The 25,298-nt window shown below is 42.3% G+C and overlaps 3 protein-coding genes across 10 annotated transcripts; all 3 read right to left on the reverse strand.

Annotated features, from left to right (window-relative positions):
- Window positions 1-30: 30 nt before the first annotated feature.
- Window positions 31-6,163, reverse strand: LOC124177315 (intraflagellar transport protein 43 homolog). Of its 4 annotated transcripts, XM_046559525.1 has the most exons (7): window positions 6,160-6,163; window positions 1,452-1,519; window positions 1,089-1,288; window positions 870-899; window positions 765-817; window positions 558-630; window positions 31-348 (listed from the first exon to the last, which is right to left on the reverse strand). In XM_046559525.1, the coding sequence occupies exons 2-7, from the start codon at window positions 1,488-1,490 to the stop codon at window positions 126-128; spliced, it is 618 nt and encodes a 205-aa protein (XP_046415481.1). In that variant the 5' UTR covers window positions 1,491-1,519; window positions 6,160-6,163; the 3' UTR covers window positions 31-125. The 4 variants fall into 4 exon arrangements, with proteins under 4 accessions (XP_046415481.1, XP_046415484.1, XP_046415480.1 ...); XM_046559528.1 differs by lacking the exons at window positions 1,452-1,519; window positions 6,160-6,163 and adding an exon at window positions 1,565-1,697; XM_046559524.1 differs by lacking the exon at window positions 6,160-6,163 and having other exon boundaries at window positions 1,452-1,569.
- On the reverse strand, window positions 2,108-24,757 carry LOC124177312. Of its 5 annotated transcripts, XR_006869583.1 has the most exons (8): window positions 24,270-24,709; window positions 23,099-23,236; window positions 20,948-21,051; window positions 18,186-18,456; window positions 17,953-18,095; window positions 17,633-17,787; window positions 16,875-17,537; window positions 12,816-12,832 (listed from the first exon to the last, which is right to left on the reverse strand). XR_006869583.1 is itself a non-coding variant. In XM_046559522.1 (7 exons), the coding sequence occupies exons 1-7, from the start codon at window positions 24,340-24,342 to the stop codon at window positions 17,480-17,482; spliced, it is 942 nt and encodes a 313-aa protein (XP_046415478.1). In that variant the 5' UTR covers window positions 24,343-24,709; the 3' UTR covers window positions 16,726-17,479. The 5 variants fall into 5 exon arrangements, 4 of the variants coding, with proteins under 4 accessions (XP_046415477.1, XP_046415476.1, XP_046415475.1 ...); XM_046559522.1 differs by lacking the exon at window positions 12,816-12,832 and having other exon boundaries at window positions 16,726-17,537; XM_046559520.1 differs by lacking the exons at window positions 12,816-12,832; window positions 16,875-17,537; window positions 17,633-17,787; ... (1 more) ...; window positions 18,186-18,456; window positions 24,270-24,709 and adding exons at window positions 2,109-2,493; window positions 2,637-2,985; window positions 3,879-5,031; window positions 23,403-23,668.
- On the reverse strand, window positions 12,200-14,990 carry LOC124177314 (bone morphogenetic protein 2-like). The gene is made up of 5 exons (XM_046559523.1): window positions 14,474-14,990; window positions 14,231-14,387; window positions 14,017-14,162; window positions 13,844-13,945; window positions 12,200-13,703 (listed from the first exon to the last, which is right to left on the reverse strand). The coding sequence occupies exons 1-5, from the start codon at window positions 14,657-14,659 to the stop codon at window positions 12,840-12,842; spliced, it is 1,455 nt and encodes a 484-aa protein (XP_046415479.1). The 5' UTR covers window positions 14,660-14,990; the 3' UTR covers window positions 12,200-12,839.
- Window positions 24,758-25,298: the final 541 nt, after the last annotated feature.

Raw genomic sequence — 25,298 nt, forward strand, 5'->3', positions numbered from 1 at the left:
CATGTTCAATGAAGGGATGTGGTGAAAACGTACATACGTATAAAAATAACTTTATTAATGGAAATGTCTAATTGTACTATTACATAAGTCATAAATGATAATTATATTATTCGAACAGTTTTTAGTTAGGATTTAACCTCGTTTTGCTTCTCGCTATTTATTTCAGACGCGATCTGTGTAAACGATAAATCCCAGTTCCACACTTCGTCTGGTTCACGTACTAATTTATCTGGATATAATTTTTCCGTTAGTAATGACAGGTTCACGTCGTCGAGCGACGATAGAGCTGTACTTTTGTACAGATCCGTGTCGAGCTCTTTGTACGTTTCCACTCGGTTCACACCACCTCTGCAACGCAAAGATATATTAAAATATTTACTTCCGTAAGATATTATTTTTTTACAAATTGCAATGATAACTGTAAATTGCTTAGTTTGTAATTCTCTGAAACTCAAACTTTAAAGGCAAACGAAGAATAGACCAGTTACAACACAGATATAATTAAAATAACTTATGCCGACACGCGTATCGTAGAAAAAATATTATCAATGACTTACAAATGTGTGTTTGCAATTTCGCTCAAGAAGTTATCCTCCTGAATCTCGTCCAAGTCCGGTATGACCGGTATTTCTGCAAGTAATTTGCGCTATAGTATTACGTATAATTGCAGGAAATAATACGATACAAATGTGACAAATTGACGAAATAAAGATCCTTATTTTATGTAACAGATGAGCAAGAAGGGTAAACAAAAATTAATTTACCATCTTCTGGTTCATCTTTGTCCACCCCGCGAAACCGCTCCCTAAGGAATAATCTATTAGTGACTAGAGATGCCTGATTCGTTACTTCTACTACGATTTACTCACTGTTCTATTATATTGATGGTGCTCTTCATCCTGTAAATAAAAAAACGTTCCGATCAACATTCTGATCAGAACAATCGACGGCTATAATCTTACGCACTGATCCGACGACTAATCTTCCCCCGAACTCTAGTCTTACGAATGACATTCAAACTGCATTCGGCAATTTCCATTTTTAAAACGATCAGCGAAAGCGGAAGCTTTCAGTTTCCGTCAACGTACTTCCCGCCACTTTTAAATTCGTCGGCCCAGCCTGTCTTCCGCGAACGCGGCGGTGCCACGGGTTGATGGCCTCCGGCTATCGTCCTCGCCGATTGCTCGGAAGACGGTGATATCGGGCTGTCGAGTAATTCCTCGTCCGACTTGAGCTCCTCCTGCAGGTTACTAGATTGTCCAGCTCTCCGGCCTAGGCGAGGTAGCAGCTGAGGATACGGAGATTTGATTATTTACAGGGACATTCAGCGAAGAATGACGGCCGGATTATTCAACCGCGAATAATGAAACAACGTAGATTAGAATCCTGCGACCGCTCGCTCGTCGACAACGAGCCATTGATTACACGTCGCGTTCTCCGCGGCTCTATACCTTTTTCGAGGTAACTTCTAGCTCCATTCCCCAGTCCATGGTACTCTGAGTATAATTCACGGTAAACACTGATGGCTCCTAGGTGAAATGTTATCGAAACGGAATAGACTTACCTTCTGTTTGTAAGCGGTATCCATGGCAACTCTCTTTCACTGGTTCTCCGAGCGTCCCTGCGCCGTCGCTGGTGCTTCGGTGTTGCTTTGGTATAGACGCGGAGTGCTTCGGGCTGTCACGTGACTTCCTTCAGTCGAACCGGTTTCCCATTCGAATAAGAACCGAGGAAGGTAGGTAGGTAGGTACACCTCTGATTGTATCTCATTGTTAGAGTCAGGGCCGCATTCATTTACGAGGCAAACTAGGCGCGGATCAAGGGGCTCCGAGAGATTTCGGCGTACATGTTTAAGGTAATCAAAGTTTGTTGACGCAATGATGTTAAAAGTACCTACTCCACAAGATTTTGGTGAAACTTTAAAGACGGAAAAGTTTCCAATGCGATCAGTGAAGTGATATCGGAATTTTCAATGTTATTAAAATTCCCTTCATTCTGCAAATCACACAACTTGTCCAACGGTGGAAAAAGGTTTCCATTTTTTTTTAAATACTGGAAAGCCTAATTATGTTAACAAATACCATATACGATGTGGTGTAAGATTTTCTATTTTAAATATCATCCCTTGTGCACACTCACCTGCGTTACATTTTCACCGACTGGTGAAAAAGGAAAAGTGCACAAGGATGTATACATTTTTTTAACCTCTACACGAACTTGCATAAAACTACACATAAATACACTTAAAAATTATTACACTGTTGAAGGTTTTTAACACTGGATGTGCCAGATACATTAAAACATGTAATAATTTAATACATCACTAGTATTTTTAATTGTTTCGAGTTAAAGCTACATTATTGTATATGCAGATGTTTGGTTGGTATTGTACTTCAGTAATGTTTCGTTTCATTGATTTGTCGTTGATATTCTTCTTCATCCGGGTTACCCTTGCATTGGTTGTCATTGTTGGGTGGTCGCACTTTGTTGAATCTGAAAGATTAAACATACACACGTGAGTTTGAATATTTAAAAAATACTTCATATTTCCAGATAATGAGAAACAGGACTTCGATTTTCAATCGTAGCGTATTACCCCTCCAGTTTAGGGAGGTTAGAGAAAAATATCTTCGAACCTAGAGAAATCTCCCTTGCAAAGCCTCCAAGGAAGGATATCGATTCTCTCGTGCAAAACACCGGATACTTCGGGGCTGACGAGGTTTGGAGTTCCAGCACCGGAACCTCTGGTCAAAAGTCTCCTTTTCCCATCGTAGCAGCAGTGCTGGGCGGCTGCGCTGCCTCCACCTTGCACCAACAAGGACCGGATGCAGTAGGTTGCTCCAGGCTTGTAGACGTCGAGTCTTTCCGCTTCGCCGCTGACATCTCGCCAGCGGAAGTACCTCTCTTGTCCCTGGTCCCAAATCTTATCGTCGTAAAAAATACTGCTGGGATAGTGACAGGGACAGGCTGGCAACACGAGGGGTCCTAAAACACAACGGTTCTCCATGATTTCAACTTACGGGGATGTCGGAGTATAGAGTGAGCAAGCAAATAATACTTCGTATCTTTTCCTCTTTCCCGAGTAATGAAATCGTTCCGCACTTTGAAAAATTGTTGAGGGGAATTCGAAAAATTAATGGAAATTGCGTAAGTATTATACTTGTAGACGATTTTCGCTTGCTTTGAAGTTATTTTACTGACGCTAGTTTATACAAATTGAATTTCGTATCTTTTGCGTTTTTTTATATCAAATTTCCAAACCTCTCTTTACACAAATAGCGACCATAGAAGCGGGATGATAAACCCTACAGTTTCTCAAGGTTTGAAGCAATGCGATCGCGCACAAGAAAGGTATCGCAGGTCGATTTCTCCAATATGACTTATTTTTTAATATGTTACAGTAGAGTAAAAACCAAGCGAAACGTATTTTTTTTATCGGCCAAAGAACGCTTCAAGGGGATAAAAACGACCCCCAAAGATGGGCAACCAACAGGGTGATTTCTTGATGCGTTAGGTGTATGCGAATGTAACCAACGCTGACGAATGAACCATTTCAGTGTTGGTTTCATTCGAACACATCAAACAATCATCCCGTTCGTTTCCCGTCTTTGGGGGTCGTTTTCACCACTTTAAAGTATTTTTTGGCCGATAAAAATAAAATAATAAAAAATACGTGTCGGTTAGTTTTTAATCTACTATGACATATTACCAAAGAAATGAAATCGGAGAGATCGACTTGGGATACCCTCCTCGTCAGAAGATGAAAAAGAGGGCAAATTCGAATTAGATCCTTAACTGATTGTGAATCTCGTGTAACCGATACGTAAATAATGAAGGTTGATGAACTTCGCATGAGGACATGATACACATGATATTACCCAAGAACGCTTCTTCCAGGGTATCCTTACTGTCAAGCCACTTTTGGCAGAGATCTCCCTGAACGGAGTTATCGAAATCGAGGTCTTGAAGGAGTTCCTGATCATTATCATCTCCCGTCCCGTTTCGCAAGGTTTGAAACAGCCTGGCCAACAGTGCGGCGACACCTTGATGAAGAGTGAATCTATCGTCGATCGGCATGTAGACTGACGATATCACGGTAGTCCTGTCCAATGAGTCTTCATCCCGACTGTTTTCCACGCCGGTGGATTCCTTGGAGGCGGCAGGTGCAGGGTTCACCCATGGTGAAACGCTCGGGTCTTCGAACACGTTTTCGTAATCGTATAAGTGGTAACTATTTACCCCGGAGTCCGTACGAACCGTCGAGTTATTCTCGCTCTTCGGCCTCAGGATCGTATCTTTGATCCTCGACACGTTCGTTGCAACGGAATTTAGCTTTCCCAGGAAAAGCGGCGGCTCTCTAGCCACTGTAGCCACTTTGCCGCTGCAATTGCACCGCGGTTCGTCCGGTTCCCCCGGCTTCACTTCTCTCTTCGGTATCATGATATCAGCTATCCTGAGTCGAGTGATCGGCGTCTCTCTCACCTCACCTAAAATTTCGCCAATCTTATCCGGCGTTACTCGCCGACCAAAGAGAACACCTCGGACGTTGTTAACCGGATACGCGAAGGATGATCGGTCGCCAATCGGCGCCGTCGCTTCCATGTCCAGCAGTTCGAGGGTGCGATTTCTCACGAGGTACTCTTTCTCCAGGTTCCTACGCTCGTGGTGATCGCGTTGACGGGGATGCCCCTTGGCCGGCCTTCGGCCTATCCCGCGCTGCGGTTTCCTCGCCTGCAGCCTCCTTAGCGGCTCTCTTTTTCTTCCCCTTTTTCTCTCCCCGTCTTTTCCCGTTCGCTTCCATCCCCCATCTCGTTCACGTTTCTTTTTCCGCTTTCGTTGATCCACCTCTGGTCGACTTTTCGTTCCCTGCAGATCCCAGTTCACCGCAAACTTGCGTTTTCTTCTTGCTTCGATTATTACACCTGACGTATTCCCGGGATCGTTCGATTTTATGGATAACAATTTCGCGTTCTGTGATTGGCCGGAATATTCGACTGATGTGTCTCTGGTCTTGCTATCGGGGCCTTTATTCTGTGAACAGGAATCGGAAATATTCTCATATTCCTGTAGTCTTTAGCTGTAAAACGATAATACAGGTCTGCAAGAAAATTAATTTTTTTTAGCTGCGTGGGATGTTATTGATAAATATAGAGTTTTCGCGTGTGCTGAATCCAAAAATGGCTTCCATTTCCCTCCATCACGTACAGCACTCTTGCAAAATATAAAGTGCTTCCATAAAAAAAACCACCATTTCATTACAACGAACTAAACAATATTTCTTATAAAATTAAACAAGAAACTTCTCTATGAAATGAATTCAGCATTCCGTGTTCATTCTTTTCGCCTATGAAACCTTTTCTTCTTCTCTTTGATACACCTCCGAACACGCTTCCGCTCTCCATTTTATGTTTCCCTGTTTTTGTTTATTCTCGAGTCTCACTCTAATACATATTAAATGGAACTAAAAGATCACTTTTGCTTAGGATTTTTATAATCAAGAATAGGATACCAGATTTCGAATTAAACGGGAGTTTCACTCCAAATGAAACTACAAACACGAGTTTAAGAAAAAACCTGACGTGATGGAACTTTTTGAGTATTTTTCCCGTTATCGGTGAGTGAAAATCTATATAAAACAGTATAGAAAACCTGTGCAGTTTTTTGGTAGCAGACCTGTGTAATCGGAAGCGTTCGGTGAATATCCCGACTGAAGACGTATCGTACGTCTCTAACAAGCTGATCTTTCGGCCATTCCAATACCGGTAGTACTCATTTGGAACGCATTATGGAATCATATTGGAAGAAGTACGAGGCAATCAAACCGTTTCAACACCGGTAGCTGCCGCGTTGCAACGACGCGACGTAGACAAGGCGAGCGAACCGCGATAAGATGCTTCCGACTTGAAAAGATACCGAAGCGGTACGAGATGGCGGGAGATGCTGGGAGATGACAAGGGATGGGGGCCCTACGCCGCGAGTGATGGAATATTATTTCCTACTTCTGAGGAGCCGCTTCCCGCCACATTATTTCTCCTTCATTGGCGTAGCCTCACAATATCTTTCATCAATGTTTTGCCCAGTTTAAATATGAATTCCGAAACTTGTTTCGAATTTTATTTGTACCGATACAGCTTGACAGTTAGGGACAATTGATAACACCGGTCAACACGAATTTTAAGTTTGGTTTCTAGATGTTCAAATTTTGATTTCTTCTACGTAAATATAATAAATGAAATAATAGTTTCAGTAGATAAAGTTTGTTTTTGTAGAAACCAGAACGATATTTCAGATTCTAAGAAAAATTACCTATTTTCTCAAACGTTTATTGTAAATAACAATTGAACAAACTTCAGTTTAGCATTTAAATCACTTTTCTTCAAAAATAATAATTAATAATTAGCTACGCGTGTAAAAGAATCGATAAACAAAGATTAAAAATGAATATTTTTCGTACATCTATTTTTGTATGGACGTTCAAACATGTCTTTGAGGGATTGTTATTCTTGCACGCAGAATACGAACAAAAGCATGCGTTGAAAGAGAAATTATTGCACCGACGGTCGGAATTCGATACGCATACTGCAGTCAATTGCGAATTCACGGATACATTGCGTTTGGAGAAGCATTTGTCCGCACGGAAAGATTGAATTGAAAATGAAAATCGATCCAGCCGATCCGGATATGCGCGCCCATGAAAGATCTAAATCAAAGTTGGAGTGCCGCCTCCCAATTTGTAGCGCACCTGCCAGGGCAGCTACCGCGCACCTTTTCCTTTTTCACCGAGTTATGTCGGCCGTAATAATTCTAACCTGCGTTGGACCCCGATTAACGAACCTCACCGTCACACAAACAAAATTATCCCTCGTTCCCGGCCGAGCAGGCTTCCGCCATGCGAGTCAATTTTTTCACCCTTAAGAAGGGGGGGGGGGGGGGGGGGTTACAGCTTGGACGGTCTGAAATCATACCTATTGTTAGGATGTTTTTTAAGGAAAATGAATACACTTAGAGCTATTTGACTTTTAGGGCTTTATTATTTATAGTTTCAAGAACATTTTTGAATTTGTAATTGAAATTAATAATAAAATCGCGGCATAGCGCATATATTCATAATCAGCATATCTATATAATATTTTTAACTATTTTTTGGTCGAAAAATTGGATTTTTCTTACAAATTGAACAGTGATGCGAGGAGATTCGCCACAGTAAAAACTGTCGACTTCGGAGTCGCTCGCTACTTATATGCGCCTTGCCGCCATTTCATTATTAATTTCACTGAAAAAATTCTAAAATATTATTGAAACTATAAATAGTAAAGCCATCGAATTCGAATTGATCTGAGGCTGTTCATTTTCTTTAAAAAAAAACTGTACTTCCCCCCCTTAAGGTACACGGTCATTGTTTATGTATAAAAAAGATGCAAGACTCGCATTTTTACTGTCGAGTGGCTTTAAACATTTTCAGGACGCGTTTAGGATAGAAACATTTCTCAGAGTACAATTCTCTTTCAGGAGGTTTGTCCTGCAGCAGTAAATGTTTACTGAGGATCTCTTCGCAAGCTTACACCTTCGAGCAAACAATAAGTATAAACTTTCTTTCTTCGAGTCTTCCTCAGGCGAAGGGAAAAATACTAATTGAGCTCTGTTAGCCTCAGAAGTTTGGTCAAGTATTTAAGGTGTAGCATATCGTGTATTACCAAATTTTAGGAAAACGATGTTGGACATTTTGGCAAACCTGCCAACCCTCGTAACGAATGTTATAGATCTCTTTCTTGTGGCTCGTCTCAGGTAAGAAGCAAGTATGTGTAGCTTTGGCAAAAGGGGAAATGTTCCTATTTACAGCCCTGACGTATTGGTCAACTGGAATAATCGATATTTACAAGAAATTTGTCCGAATTTCCAACCGCAACTTTAGAAGAGTCTTTATATAGGGGGATATGATAGGAGTTTGATTTGGAAACCATAAACGTGAATAATTTCAATATAATGCTGGATTTCCTGCAGGATCGATGCAATTTCAAAATTTATTGCTCGCAGTAAAAATTATTGATTTTGTTTATTTATTTATTTATTTTTTTTTTATCTCTATTGGACAAAGGAGGCTACCGACACCAACTTCCGATAATAGAACACTGCGTTGTACTAACCGTTGAAAATAGCAATGCTGTTAACTAACACTCAACATCTACTCAAAATGCAGAGAGCTCGCGTTTCACATCGTTTATAACTATATTCGTCGTCTTGCGATTGTAAATACCTATAAAGAATACTCGAGTCTTGGCGACGGGTCAAAAATGACGCGCAATATTATATCGACTAAATACTCTGCGGAGCTTTCTCCGAATACTTACGTGTATCTGGTAGTCTCCACCAATAACGGTCGAAATAGTTACCAACAAAACAGAGGAAACACAGATCACAGTGGGTGTCCTCATTTCTGTCCAGAATTACACAATTAACGAACATTCATAAGCTTCGCGAAACAACAAGTTCGTGTTATTGTAACAGTTCCTCTGGTTCCTTGGAATACGTGTACCATTCGCGAAGAGCGGTACTCAGCACGAGAATTTGTATCCAACCCTCCTCTTCCCTACATGCTCTTCTTTTGGCACCTTGACGGATTCCACGTCTTGAAATTTTTCACCCATGGAGGATATAACGCAGCTGTTTCCATGGTGTTTTCTTGCTAGGTAACTAATTTCACAACTGAGTTTGCCGGGCGATGATCATAGCAAATATTACCGCATGTGAACCCATGCGGTATGATGTAACTGGGTGCTGCGGTGCGATCCCATTCGGGCTGAAGTTCACCAACGCGTCCGGTTCGGCAGGAAGAAAACACGGAAACGACTCGGAGACTCAAAGGCCGACTATACCGCGGTAGTAAGTGCGACGAGATCCCTTTTACTATGGTGGTTATGGTATACGGTGTGGTGTGGTGGCAATGCCGAGTAGGGTGACTTGGCGGATTGTGAGTGGACCGAGTGCCGAGTGGGGTAGGTGAAGGTTCTGCGGGATCATGGTGCATCCTTCTGGTGCATCCAGCGACAAAGAGGCTCACTTCCAAGTCTTCTTCTTCTTCTTCTCCTTAACCATCAAGCCCCCACCCTTGCCACATCCCGGGTTCTTGGACCTAGGCATGTACCCTACGGCGTGACATAACAACCAGGATGCTGTAAGTAACGAGCTTTATTGCTACCTTTCCTTCCTTTTCTGCTTAATTATTTACTGGCTTTTGTTTCTTTCGAAAATATAGTCCTAAAGAATTCGCTTGCTCTCGAGAAACGTTCGCTGATCCCTCTTTTCTTTCTTGCAAGTATCGGCCTGATTTTTCCAACTTCCTATTTCTCCGTGGCCAGAGATATTCTTATCAATCTATGCGTTTCTTTATACACCTTGGAAACGACCAAGTTTTTCATTTGGAAAAATGAAACTATCGTTACGTCGACGTCAAGGCTACTCTTAGGCCATCCGATTTTCCCCAGCACATTTTTTTTCTGAATATGAGAAATTTTCGCGGGAGCATAAGTTTTGAGGGAAAGGAATATACCGGGGCTATTCGAGGTCTTAAAAACGTAAAAACCGCTGGTTTCATCGGCCGAATTGAAGAGGCGCGCAATTTGTATGGCCGATTCGATCGGCGTCTACCTAACTGTTAAAGCAAGACGAGAATGCGCCGGACGCGGATCGTGAGTACTGGTTGCGTGGTTCGATGAGCGCATGTTCACGAGGGAGAAGCCCGATACGCGATGCGTCGAGATGAACGTTCAAGCCGTAACGCAACGCAACGTACCGCAGCGAAACGCACCGCGGCACGCAACGGGGAGCGGATGATCACAACTGAGAGTAGCGGCGACATCAAACGATCCCCGTCGCTGTGGGCCGCCTCTCTAACAGACCCCTGGTTCTGATTTCTCTGCGGGCCCTCCTTCTCTAGTCGACCTAGGGATCCACCGACGAGTTTGTGGTCAGTAAGGAGCCACGCACAGTTATCCTCCTATAAGGGGATCAGAGTCGAGGGAGGAGTCGCCTTTTCCATTTCCATTTCCATTTCTCTTTTCACTATCTTCCTGCTCTTACTCTCTTTCAAGATATCTCTAATCTTCGTCCTCGTAGTCGTTCCACGTTAACCACCGATTCAAGATGCGGATAACAAGACGGGAAATCATGCGTTTCTTTTTTAAGATTATGTAATGTATACAGGCACGCTTCAATATTGTTTAAGAAAATTTCAGTTTCCAGCTATTGGCAAAAGCACAGATTTTTTAAATCCGTGTAGACCTACAATAAACGCAACTGCATCAGTGTTCAAACATGATATTGTAACGAATTTGGCGTTGCAACATAAATACGGGTTTGCGTCGACGGATAAAGAAGTGATCGAAACAGGCAGAAATTAAAAGATAGGAAGAATGCTTTTGCTAACGATACTTTTTATCAGTTTAAAGTCTGAAACACGACTGTTTTACTATAACGTTGATTGACGCAGCAATCTTATTCATTTTGTGACATATTAAAGCTTTCAACGTCTTTTATCTATTACGACTACTACATCATCAGAAAGGGGGCTATAACGGGCGGTTTCACCCTTTGTAGAAATATTTATAGTTACATATAAATGCATGATGCGTAATCACAAAAATGTGTGGAAAGCCGTTTCAAAATTGCAAGGATAATATTAACCTTAAAAAGGCTAATTTTTGAAGTTATCAGGCTTTTTGTTCTCAAAAACTGTATAAGAACGATTTTTTTTTTTTATACGAGAATCTGGTATTTTTTTAATCCTCTATCTTTAGTTACGTTAGCGTTACGAGCTTCAACACCCTTTATTATATATCAAGCACTAACATTCGATGGAAATGTACGTGACATTTTGTACATCTGCAGTTGTGTTATTTTGAACATCCCAATTAATGCTTTAATACGAACGATTTGGACGGAGTAATGAGAGAAAGTTATAGTTATACTATTGGCTATTCGCCTTGATTCGTGTGTTTACAGTTGGCGGTGCGACCCGTATAACAAGCTTACTTAATTGCTAAAGCAATTGACGTTTATGACTTGGTGCACGCGAGCCTTTAAATCACCTTCGCGTCCCGCGGCGCGCAGCGGGAATGCAGTGGAACGCGTCTTGGGTATTTTTAGCAGAACGGATTCGAAAATACACCTTCGCGATTTAAATATAGAAGAGATGTGCATTAGCGCGGAATGTGTGCGCCGTCGCGCGATTCGAATTAATCCAACTCCGGGTTAAGGTAAGTGTGTACCAGTCATTGACACGTTTGGACCCGATTACCGACACCTTTGTTTTCCAAAATTGGAAATTGACGGTAGAGATTGTAAATTTATCGATGACTAAAACCAATTGCCAGAAGGTTAGACACCACAAATTTATCTTTTGGTAATTTTAGAGCCAAGGATCAAACGGATGAAACCAAAAAAGGGGTCAATAATTGGGACAGGATCTGTAACTGGTACATGAGTTTGCCTTAATTTACTTTATGGAACAACATTGAACCGAAATAGGACATAGTATACGAATAGATCGGATATTTCGCTCTGCGTAGGTTTCGGATAAATAAGTGCCGACTTTATGCAACGACGCGTCGCGCAACGAGTGGTTGTTGGTTTGTTGAAAAAAAGACCACCTAGGATCGAAACGCGTGCAAAACAATTTAAGAGGGGCAGGCGCCACTGGGATAAAGATATTCGGTCGCGGAATGCCGACCAATCCACGAGATTCCAAAGGTGTTAACTTCCCCGTGTTGTTGTTATTGCGATACGGGGAAAAAAAGGAATAAAAAATAAATGAAAAAATAAACGCACGCACTTTGGAAGTAAATAAGAAAAAGAATCCTTCTCACAAAACGCCAACGCAATGCGGAGGAGGTGAAGGCGTGTTATAATATTTCACATCTCACCCTGCAGCTGCACGATGGCGCCAGTTCAAATTTCAAAAACGTGCTCAGGAAGCTTCGTGAAAATGTATAAATATCACAAATTCCAACTTCTTGCGCCAGTTAATTATGAAACATGTATTTTGCTCGGCATTCCGGAAATGGTATAGTTGAAGTAGAGCTGAGAATTGAGACGAAAATACTGATCCATACCTCCTTGCAACTGACGTAGGTACGTGTAAGGTCAACGAATAAAGTTGCGTAGATTATATTAACGGATGTTTAATCGGTTTGTATTTTTTTTATTATCAGTCTTAGCCTACGTTTGCGTTATCACTACATATAAGAACTAGTAATGATATTATAACGATAGAGAATATTATACGATATGTACACAGCTTCGGTTTCAACTATAATTAATATAATTTAATATTCATCACTTATGTATATCACGTTAGAGATTTCACATATTATATCATAATAACGTATACGGTTATAGGCAAAGTAAAATGTCCCTAGGAATGTTCTTATATACAATATAATATAACTATATTTACGGTTCGATCCCATCTTTCTCTTTCTATGCATTTTGACGTCGACGAGACTCATTCGCTCTCCCGCGTTAACTCGAGGATTTAAATAAATATGCAATGAAGAAAACTGACATCACGGAAGGTAAAATATTGTATAATTTACATCTCCTGTGGTGAATATATGAAAAGCACGTTTTTTTGGAGTTAAATCTACATCAATTGTGGCAAGATTTCCAAATCCGGTAGTATAAAGAGTTGCAAAACGAATAGCAAGAATTACAATATCCTCGGGTAAATCCACCGCAATTCATGTATGATTTGACTCGAAAAAATTTCCGTCCGCATATTAACCACACGAAATGTAAAATTTAGATTAAATTTTTCTTCCCTTCACACTCTTTCCCTCTCCCCGCTAGTGACATCCGCAGCGTGTCGCAACCATGTCCTGGTACCGTTTAAGGATGATGTTATCGAAGTTGTCGAAGTACAGGACACTGATGCTTAGGAGTTTCGTCGGCACGCAGCATGGCTGGTCGACGTCTTTTCCGTTTCTCAACATGTGAACCAGGCTCTGGACGGTCGCGTGATTCGTGGGATGCTGGCCTTGGCTTAGGGGGAAGTTGCAGTGGCCCCTGCAGTGGTAAGCTGAGTACCCTTTGGGGGAGATGATGTAGTCGTTCCAACCGACCTCCTCGAAATCAATGTAGAGTTTGTGCCTCGCGCATTGGGTCGTATCGTCATTCGACTCTGCGGACGCCGAACGGGGTCGACGACGTTTCAGGGTCGAGTCCGAAGTCGAGGAAGTCGCGTCTCTGGCCGTGTTCGTCAGCCTGTTGAGCCTCTTCCGGTGCATCGCGCGCTCGTAGATGTCCATCGAGCTCAGAGCTCCCGGAAGTTTCTTCGTCTTCGAGACGAAGTTCTGGCCCTTCTTCGACGAAGACGCTTCGCGTCTTCCGCGACTTCGCTCGTCCTCCGATTCTTCCTCCTCGAGGCTAGCCTTGCGGTCCTTGTGGGCGGCATCTGCCTCTTCGGACGTCTCTTCCTCGAGGTTATTTGAGTATTTGTAATAGTGCGGAGTTATGTTCTCCCCCGTTGACGCCTCCTTACCGTCGTCGTCGAAGAGCACCAAGATCGGCTGCTTACTGTGGTGGTAGTCGTTCCTTCGGCAGAAATTAACCGCAGCATCGTCGCCGAAGAGGTTTGACGCTGTCACCAAGAGTCCGAGGTTCGGGGCTCCCGACAGCCACGAAAGAACCGCCTGCTTCACGTTGAACACCTTCAACATTCAATCACGCCCTTCGATCAATCGACTTTGCAAGCTGTGTAAAGCTCTACGAGTGCCACGTCGTGCCCAATAAGTTACATTTCGAATATATGTTACAAGGACTCGTATCGAAGGTTGAAAAAATTAATCACCTGCCACCCAGACGCGTGCGCTCCGACGTAATGAACGTTCAAGAGCTTGTGCAAGTCCGGAGTGTCTAGCTGGTGTTCATCCAGGACTTGGTAGACTCGGATCTGGAGGAGGAATAAAAACGTCAGTCGCTTCGATCGAGACAGAGCTTATGATACGTCAACTAAACACTCACGAGGTAGTACGGAGAGGAAAGAATCGCCGGATGCATGGCTTTGAGCGGGGTTCTCTTCCGGTACAGATGAAGTTCCGCCTCTAGAACGGACTCGTTCGTTTCCAGTCCCGAAATATTGAACAGATAATAATGCGACATGGAACTATCTGTGGGATGAAATAATTCGGACTTGTTATTCGTCACGATGAGACGCGACGACCGTCAGCCTAATTACCTCGTTCAATGAAACTGCGCACCACCTTGGCGTTGTAGGGGTTCTTGCCACGTGTAACACCGCTGGGATCGGCGATCGTGTTGTAGAGTTCCAACATAAACTGAGGTGGTATTTTGTGCCGGCCAGACCTATCGCTCGGTTCGGGTATGCCGAACATCTGTGCAATAATAAGGTAGGTACGTGAAAATGCGGGATGAGAGGTGCATCGAGTGACCAAAGTCATTTTCAAATCTAATCACTGACCTGTTGCAGCTTCGTCAAGGCCGCTTCCCGCTGCGAGTCTTGAGTTTCTTCATCCGGAGGATCGCCGGAAAACGTAAGACCGAATTCCGGATCGAAAAATCCGCTTCCCGCATCCGGTATTTCCGTGGGGTAGGCAAACACGTCGGCAAATAGAAGCAGCAAAAGGAAGATCCTTCGTCTCAACATCTCCGTTACTCGAATTAGCGTCCGTAGTGCGGTCAGTGGTACTCGCCGGTGTATAACTATAAGTTTTCAATCAGCGCTTGTCCTTTATCACAATAATAAACGACCAGCGTCTTCTTCCTCAATCACTTCCCGATCCGCGACACTTTACGCCCGTTTCAAGCGAGGCGGTGACTCGGAGGAACCGGACAACCGCGTTTCGCGTTTCCGTGTGCGGCCGAAACGGAGGAAAGGCACACCAGCGAGCGACAAACTCCCACCGAAATGGTCCAAGCTTATGAGCAGAGATGCTAAATGGCATATGGGAGGGCTCCCGCTCCGGAGACACCTTTATCCTCGACTGCCTCCGTTGTCTTCCCTCGCCGCACCTCGCCGCTCCTCACCTCAGATTTGTCACGGCGTTCCCGCCTTCGTCTCATCTGACCTTCACTACATAAGCGGCATTTGCATCGCACTCGTAACCCAAACTCGCGGATGTCTCTGCTTATTTTTGGACACAAATCCCCATTTTGTGCTTATAATCGCGGGGGCGAATACCTCTACTATCATCATCCGCAAATTAGCCGTCTCACATCCGAAGTGTGTCCGCGTATCCTTAATTAAGGATGCGTAACTCGCTATACATTCTCAACAAAAAGTGATTCTCGTCGAAAGTATCGATGAACTTTATAACGAGATAAAAATCGAAGACAAGTCAACCACAAGACGATGAGAAAATTACTTTCTAACAATAACAATAGTGCCCGAAAGTTAGCAATAAATTGTTCAAACAAAACATTGTTCATTGGAAACATATGATTTTTATCTTATCACAGAGTCATCTATGTTGTCGACCAGACTCACTTTTGTTTGAGAATGTATAGCCGATAGATCTTTAAACTAATCATGCAGGCATCGAGATTTTCACGATCATTATTGTTAATCAAATTCGAATATTTTTTGAATAAATTGCTCTTCGCACCTGTTCTACGTCATCGGTATAAACGGACAATTATTTTTGTTACTGTCAGGGCGGTAAGTTGGAATGAAAAACTGTAAACAACTCGTAGCATAGAATCGAGAGGACAACACGCAATGATGCTTTCTTGGCATATCGAATCGGATCTAATTCGGGCAACCGAGTGCGAAAGAGGTGCTTTTCTGGCGCCCCGAGACGCCCCCGAACGCCACCAGAATCCAGAGTCCAGATCGACGCCCATTACGAGTCAGAAGCTCCGGATAACATGGCGGCTATTAAAAACTCCATGTTCCTAAATTCTCGGGATTAGTAGGCGTCAAGATATGTGGAACGTTGTTATTTACGATCCCCGCCCTCGCGGTATAAAATTTTTTCTTCTATTTTCATCACGCTTTCAGGGAATCCCCGGTAGTTTAATATAACCGTTATGCTCGTAATCGTGAAATGTTCCGATACCATAAACGTCCAATTTCCTGGAGTAACCGTAGGAAGTAATGGGTACGATTAGGGTTTCTAATATCGAATTGCAAATTGGCTGACCAACGATAGCGGCAAAAAAAAAAAGAGGAATTGATATTCGCAAAATTTCGCAGTGAAAAATCTACCGTGCCTACCAGTAGCCACCTACTATAACCAGCAATGTGCGTTTCAATCCTGTAATATTTTACGCCCACGTCGTGAGGCTGATCTCAATTGGTTAGTTTATCACTTCCTTTCGGGTAACAAAGCGAGTCGAATGATAATATCGTTTACTTAGGGGAATTGGCAGATACCCGTGCAATGGATCGTCTACAATTTATATTTCAATTATACCTACATATATTCGAACAGATTGTCCAACTGCGTCATAATTACACCCTACGCGAACTTTATTAGACGTATATACGTTAATATTCATTGGGGAGCTATTTGCTCGCCGTGCTGATTGACTAGGAACTTATATGGATATTTTGAATTCATAGGGAATTTCATTTGTGTGTCACTCCTTGAACGAAGTTCAAATTATTGGTTCGAATGCAAGGTCGCGTTCTCTGACGATCAGCATCAAATCGTATATTGATGCAAGAGTCGCTTGTTTTTCTTTTAGGGGAAAGGATAATATAATACGATATAAAAATTTAGAAAATTATTATTCAAAACTGATACACATAATGCAAGCGTGCAGTGTCTGCGTAGAATACCAACTATAAGATAATAATTACCAGATAATATCTCACGCTTCTTGATGACGATGATAAAACAAAGAATGTTTTTGTATACACACGTGATATGTGGCGCCCAAAGATCAGTAGCAATGAAAATTTCGAAAAATTGTATACCGGCAGGTGATTTAGTACTAAGTTTGTTATTCGCTATAAAAAGTAGGGGAGGGTGAGGCAGAACTGGATGTCTAAAAAAGTTGTTCCTTGTCACGGCGAGAAAGACAAAACTGTATACGCCACGTGACTCCGGCGAAATCGATAAGAACCGGAAAAGTGGGACTGAATCGGCTATCCAAAAAATTTGTTCAATTACAAATAATGTGCACCAAAGAAGAAGCCGAAAAATTTTGGCGACTATAGGTGTGACTAACAAATCAGCTAATTAAATTTAAACTAAACGCAAAAATTACATCATAAGTACGAATGACTGTACGATTTTTCCTGATTTTCATCCGAGACGCTTTGGAATCACTTTGTTTCATTCATCTTTGCCGGAAGTGATAGTTGGTAATTTTGTTTTAGGTTGGCCAGTCTCGCCCTACGTTTTCCCAATCGGAAATTTCTTTTCGTCACATCTTTGTGCAGACTTGAAGTTGGTCTTGAATTATTTCCGAAGTGACGTCATAGTCGCGACTTAACCACGAAGAAGAAGCGATAATATATTTAGACACAAGCACACTGTGTGATAGCGATTATTTCTCTCATTCCGCCTCTCCGAGATCTAGGTAGAGAAAAAGAAAAATCTGCATTGGACTACGAAGGTTTGCTTGGCGAAAGTAAAAATATCTGACATATGACATGGCGGGAATACTTCACCTATACTCGTGGATTTTAAATCTGGCCGGAGTGCAAGAATGCTGCTTTGAATATAGACCGGCGAGACACCTGGACGGGTCTTTCTTGTCCCGAAGCATACACGTCTCCGTCTCCTTTCCTGCGCAAGCACCGACGCACTGACCGACGTCGATAGCCTGTTAAATGATCGGAAACGATTTATCAAAGTCCGGAAACGCGAAAGCATACCAGCGAAAAGAATATTCAGTCCTTTCAAAAGTCCTCTTTACGGTTCCGAAGTGATTTGAAGCGGTATCAGGGACATTGCAACAGTGCATTAGACAAAAGGTCCAAATTCTCACCCTAACGAGAGGCTTGACCTCCGCAGAGTTTGTGCCGTTTCTTATTTCGATCTCGCTGAAGTCCAAGACGGTCTCGATGTGAGTCATCCTGTAGCAATCACCGCTGCATCCACAGGCTTCGATCACTTGATGAACTTCGTCACCTGAAAATAATAAGAGAAGATTGTGTAAGCTGACACGGATCCGTGAGAACTTGACGTGATCTTATAGAGAGACTGTTAAATTCGACTTACCGTTGGGACCGACAATACTTATCGTTCTGTTTCTCAAAGGTTTGCACCCAAATCCCCTGCCCGAACAGCGTCCCATGCACATACCAACGTCCATGTTAGCTTGATGGGGAGTTCCAGGATAAACAACGTAATTGTAAGGTTCTCTGGTGCAGGATTGCTTTGGTGTACAATCGCAGGAATCGAGGGCTTCGATGATGCGGACCCCCTGAAGGGTGGAGACCCTCTCAAGCCTTGCAGCGTTCGGTCGGCAGTGCCAATCGATGGGACATCTCTGGAAGAAAACAGTGATTTCTCACAGATCGGAGTGCGATGTAATCCAGGAATCCCCCGGAGTCTCGAGCTTTTTTGAACCCGAGAAGGAGGTCGGCAGAGTTACGGGCGATATCTCTTGGGGTATATCTTGCCCGATGCTAAGTTTAGTGTCGTGTTGTCGCCCCCGCATCGGATCGCTGACCCCCGGTGATCCGACCTTCCAAGGACGCGAAACAGAACGCCGTGTGCAGTCCTGATCCGCGTCCACGGCGTGGGCGCCACGACGCTTCGACGCGATTGCATCACGTGACCAAAATAGCCTTCGTAAACATCGGGATATCTCTCCTGCAGGATCTCTCCCTCCCGACTCGGCACCGTCTCGCCCTCATCTTATCCCATTTCGCTCCACGAACGAGTTCGATTGGCTCGTTGCTCTTTCGATAAAAGGAACACAACGGTCACTCGTTGATTTTACGAGGGGTTACGTGGGTCTCGAAGGTTAAAAAAAAGCATACGAAAGAATAATATTTGAACGATATTTCGTAAAATTTTCATTCAAAATTTTGAAAATTCAGTCGTTTAGAACTGGTTTTTGGAGAACCAGTATCCTCGCGGTGGACACGATAACTCATGCTAGCTTTATCTGAAATCAAAAAACCAAATATTTTTTGTTAGTAGGTGAGTGTAGGTAGGTAGTGATTGAGCGAAGGATTTCTTTTTTTGATCAAAAATTATTTTACAAGGCGTAAATTGTACCGAAGATCGTACTTTTTTACATAAAACTCTGCTAAAAATTCAAGTTTCAATTTTTATAAAAATCCTTCGTTCAATCGCTAGCTACACTCACCTACTAACAGAAAATATTTGGTTTTTTCATTTCATATAAAGCCAGCTTCATTTACCGTATCCACCGCGAAAATTCTGAGTCCCGCAAAACCATTTCTGAACGTCTGAATTTTCTAAATTTCAGGATAAAAATTTTACCAAATATCGATCAAATATTGTTCCTTCATATACCCTGAATTTGAGTAAAATTATTCTTTAATCATATTTTTAAAAAAATTTAAAAGTCGCCACATCGAATTACTTTCGATATCACTGCCAGAATGCGGATTTTCAGCAACGGGCAGTGATCTGAAAGAGGTAACAACAATCTAAAATTTCCAACACCCATACGACTCGACGTATTCCAAGGTTCATTTTTCTGTGCAATTTCATACTTCGAAATCTGCATTGATAGGATGAACTCGAAGGACCGTGAAAGAGCGAATCGAGGAGATGACAGTTTGCATCTGTATGCACCCGAGTCACTGGACTCGTTGTTAATAATGGTGAAATCGACACAGTGTGAAACACCACGGGAAGACTGCGTTGCGGATGGTTCGAAGAGTTGCACATCGTGGCAGTGGATAATTTTTTTCGGGACAAATTTCGGAGAAATACCTGCGGATACCACGTCCGCGGTATAAGTATAGGTATACCTATACGTATAACGAGAAGACATCTTGAAAGTTTTTTACTGCAGGACAAAGCGTGGATCGCGTGATGAAATTCCTGAGGCGAATTTCAATCCCTCCGACGAAGAGGATCGTCGTCGACGAGGGTGAAATACTTGGGAGGATCGAGTCCAGCTGAGAAAGGTAGTCCGGCTCGTTTTTGTGCAGTACGCATCTTTCGCATCTTTCCCATCCTCCGTTTTATGCTTATACATACGTATGTATTAACGTACATACATACGAACATAAGTATATCCTTTTGGCGATGACTCAAGAGCTCGTGCAAGTCCGGCTGGGACCCGCATTCTTTCGCCACTGATCTTGCTTTATGGAAACTGCAGTATAGTGTAAGCTTACTTGGATGTACAAGATACCGTCTATACTTTTCAAGATTCAATAACTTGTCAGTATAATATTAATATTTGTAAAAGCTTCACTGCAATAATCAAATATTGGAAAAATAAGGGTTGTCATCAACTTAATCCCTAATTGCTCATTACATATTTCATTATTAATTTTTAATCGGGCCAAGTTTTTCTTAGTACGATTACATAAATGCGTCACCTGATTATCCGGTGATAAAGTATTATCAATTGTTACTCCGAGATACTTGACTGAATTAGCGTAAGGAATGTCACAATTATTTACAATAATGCTTGGAGCCAACTTACAATCGCCACCATAAATTTTCAATCTACTGTCAAGTATAATTGCTTGTATCTCATTGTCAGAAGCATTTAGTTCGAGATAGTTAAGTTTACGCCAATTAACAATTTTAGCAATTTCATTATTCACCATATCAACATATTGATTCACTTCTTACGGATATCAAGATAAATATACATATAATTAAATCATCTGCATACAAAAGATATTTGCAACTCGATATGCGCGCTAAATCAGCTGTGCATAAAGAGAAAAGAAAAGGGCAGGTGGAGAAACGAATGCCACTATTCAGTCACTAAAAGTACACAGAAATATCACAAGTAACGCAAGAATTTGTTTGTTGTTTACCTGAATCGCGGGTCGACCGGGGTCCCCTGGGTCGTTCACAACGTGGCGAGGGCAAAGCCTGCGGCAGTGACCGACGTCGACCTGAATCATTTGATCGGACATACCTGTGGGCAGACATTTGATCGGAGGATTACAGAAGTTTTATCTCGAGCGATTCGCACGAATAATGACTCACGCAGCACAAAACTTACAAGGAAGGTATCCCAGGTCCGTCTCTCCGATTTTATTTCTTTTGCAATATGTTATAGTAGACTAAAAATTAAGCAGAACGCATTTTTTTTTATCCGCCATTAAACACTTCAAGGGGATGAAACCACCCTCCAAAGTAAGGCACAACAAGTCGTGATTTGGCGGTGTCACCCACAAGAATATAATATTTTTTAACCAATCCAACTGGAAAAGTTTTCTCATAACGAGAAGTGAGATATGTAATTTTGTCAATTGAAATAAAAAAGAAAAGACTGCCAAATCGCCGCTTGACATGCCTTACTTTGGAGGGTGGTTTCACCCCCTTGAAGTGTTTAATGGCATTTCAAAAAAAAAAAAAAAAAAATACGTCTCGCTTAGTTTTTAGCCTACTATTACATATTACAAAAGAAATCGAATCTGAGAGATCTACCTGGGATACCTTCCTTGTTAGAATTGTCACAATGACGATTTTAATGTTTTTTACTGTCTGGGTTTGATTTTCGTCGAAAGTGATATTATCTTACGAAGTAGAAATTAGCTAATTAACGAATATTTTCATTAGCACATCGTATAACTGTACCGCCAGTAAAATTGGCGTATGGAATGCCTCATGCGATCCTCTTCTGATCTGCATGCAGCTTTTTGCCAGGACTGAATTTAATCGGAGTCTGGTTATTCAACCGTTTTACGAGAGATGCGAAAGACTTTTATAGACGTGTATACCTATGTATATGATCGGCGGCGCCTGTTGATCGTTCTGCAGAAAACAAATTTGAGTTGTGACTCGCGTTAAATTAGATGCCGTGATCACGCGGACGGGGATCATCGTGTCGGTAATGTGACTGCTATTTTTGGTACGGATGAGCGGCTGCATCGGCGGCCACTAGGCGCTAGGGTGGGCGGTTACAAAAAACGTGCACGTGATTCACGCGAACCTCCGCCATCCACGAGGCATCGACGCGATCCGCAATGTCCAGGTTGCATTTTTTATCGCTTCTTGCCGTACACGACACCCTGGTGAAAGTTTCTACTACTGCGAATTTTTACGGAAATTGGAAGATTCGATGATTTTTCGCGAAGAATGGTTAATTTTCTTTGACCCTATAGTAGGTCACATCTCAGTAGATTCGCGTAACGGCCACACGGGGTGAAATTGACCCCAAACGTGATATTGTGCTTCAAAAATGAGTTTTAAAAATGTAAAAAAAATATTTAGGTATTGTTTATGGATTGTAGAAAAAATTCTCAGCTTTCCTAACTAAAATTGATTGTTTAAGTATTGTAAAACATCGGTAAAGTTACAGAAAGTGGCAAAAATGTCGAAGAAAAATGTCTTTATTTAAAACATGTTTGGGATGAAATTCACCCCAAGTGACCTATTAGATTTAAAATCTGTACTAGTTTGGAGATTTTTTACAGAAAAAATACAAATTTTCATGCAAATCTAAATGTTTTTACGAGAAATTATGCACATTTAAAAAAAATTTTTTTTACAAACTTTCACGAAATATTTCAATTTTCCTAATAATTCTTAGAAAATCGTTGGAATCATTTTCACCAAGGCAGCTGTTTCCTTACGACAAAGTGCAAAAATCATTATAGAGCGTTGCAATATTGCAATTCGTCAAATCAGCTTTGCCCGTCGTTGATTGCCTTTGAATCACTGTGTATTAATGCTGCACATCAGCCGGAAGGTCCGTCTGTGTCTGCCCCCTATTTTCACGCGAGTTTCAATTGCTTAAACGTTCTCGGGAGTGATTGCATGTATAATATGTTTTATAAGGTGCATGTGTATGTTTCGTCTACGCAATGCAAGTGAAATTTATTAAACAGATCTATAGAATAATATACGCGTCTTTGCATTCCTTCACTGTTACGCGGAGTAGGTATTTATTCTTCCGTTGGTCCCTCTTCTTTTTTCTTTTTTCTCACTCGAGGAAAGCTATCAAATGTTCAACTTACCGTGGCCCACTTCTATCATTCTTTCATGTTTTACGCAGCAGAGATGCTGCGGCTGCTCTTGCTCTTGACTTGCCAAGTCGCTAGCCTCAGTGGTTCTTATTACTTCTTCTGCAGGGGATTCGTTTTCCACCTCGTTCGCTGGAAGTATAAAGTCAAAGATTGAAAATTAATATGGAAAACGGTTAAAATTGTAGTTCCCTTTTAATCTTCCAAGAGGCAAATGTGATTCTAGCCAGTATTCTTCGTTTCGGGACTTTGCCGCTTGAAAATTGTGGCGGAAATAATTAGAATCCAGACGACTTACTAGTGGCGAACAGTTTATTGTAGTCCTAGTTAATTCATAGCTCACAATCAGCTTCAGTTTCAATATAACTTTGTCCGTAGTCTGGACAAATAAAATACCTCGGAGCTCGTTTCGCCGTTCGTTGCCAATGAAGACGTCATTGAGTTCGATTGTCCGAATGAACTGCGAGTTAGAACTGGGTAGAACTGCCGTTTGATCATATGAATTTTAACAATGGGTCAACACTTTACCTTTCCCCTGATTTATCACTCAGACAATCAACGTAGTATCAGATAATTTTACAGACGCGTTGTGTAGAAGGGCTAAGAGTAGAAAGTGGTTTACAAGTACTTTTTGGTTTCAAAAAAATGGATTCAGAACAAATGACTCTTGAATAATAAATATGTCAACGATCGGTTATTAAGAGAATATAAATCTACAGTTGAATGAGCACATTGTTTTTTCATATCGCGACTACGAATTTAATTATCAACGTTACTTAGAAACAATTATCGCAACTAATGAATCATAAGTCAGGGTTAGTCAATTTCTCACTCCGAGTGTTGACAAATGAACTAATTTCCGCTCATCGGATGAGAAAACATGTTTTGAGGAATGAGATGCCGTAAAAGAGTTTCAGTATTTTATCAGCAGGTGATATTATTTAAAAAATTCAATTTTGACGACCACGCGAGAGGCAGATTAATTATTTTGTTTCTTGTTGCAATTGAATAAGAAAATTGTGATATTTGTAACTTCTAGTGATTCAACCAATTGATAAATTTTTTAACGAGCCTCCATCGTGTCGAGCTAAGTGGTTCTAGGGTATATGGTAAAAGGAAAAAATGTATCCTCAGCAGGTGTTTCCACCACCAAGGTCTCGCCTACCTAAGCAAACATTTCCAAGATAAATCAGGGTGAAGCCGCCAAGGACGATCCACCATCCCCTCGTGCTCCTCATGGGTCTGACCGCGTGTTTGAGATCTGGAAGGCGAGTAGATATCTTTCCGTGTTCCTCAGTTAGAAAGTTGCCTCAGGGATGCGGTTTCCTGTCCGTTATCTCATTCCGTGCGTCTTTTGGTCCCAACACCGGCCAGCTCCCTTTTCCTCGATTATTCGTTCACTCGATCAGCAAACGGAATACTTGCAGATGTCTGCCAGTCACACGCCCTATCGATCCACAATACGGTTTACGATGGCCGATAGCCCACGCAGGTTGCAATCTCAGGAGAGACTGGACAGTGCTCGGTCACTGGTCGCGATGAGGAGACCGCTGCTGACAGGACTGTCTATTAATCTCGATCACCCGTCGTCCGTTCTCGCAGTGAACGTTTGTTCCTCCGTACGTCAGCCGAGAGATTTGCAGATTTTAATTACCTTCGGGATCGCCGTCCCGTCGTTCCTCCCTCCCTCCCTTCCTCCCAGCCTCCCCGTTCCTCTCTGCACCCTCCAGAAGATCGGGAGAGATCCTTAGGTCCTCATCGTTTGTGCCGCTGACAGATTGATGGAAGAGACGGAGATTGAAAGAGATAGAGGATGGTGGGATGTGAGGAGTGATAGAGATGCGCGAAGAGGCACAAAGAACCTGCCGAACCTGGAGGAGGACCGCGCTCAAGACTCGCGGTTCTGCTTTTATTTTAAAACGCTTCGACGCCGGATGCGATTTCACTATACGTAGCTCGTACGTACACCTTTACGGAGTCGAGTCATCCCGAACGCTGCATGTCTATTCGACGTCACAAATCACACGGTGTCAATTACCTTCCTGATATCGCAGGTGGCTGCCGAACGATTGGAATCGATCTCTCCGGCATAAATAGCTCTTTGTAATTCTTCTTTTGGCTCGCGATGCCATTATTTGAACAGTGCTCATGGTAGGAGCATGCTTGGAACCGCATTCAACGCGATTGCGTCATT

The sequence above is a fragment of the Neodiprion fabricii genome, chromosome 3 (assembly GCF_021155785.1).
Source record: "Neodiprion fabricii isolate iyNeoFabr1 chromosome 3, iyNeoFabr1.1, whole genome shotgun sequence".
Classification (NCBI taxonomy): Eukaryota; Metazoa; Arthropoda; class Insecta; order Hymenoptera; family Diprionidae; genus Neodiprion; species Neodiprion fabricii.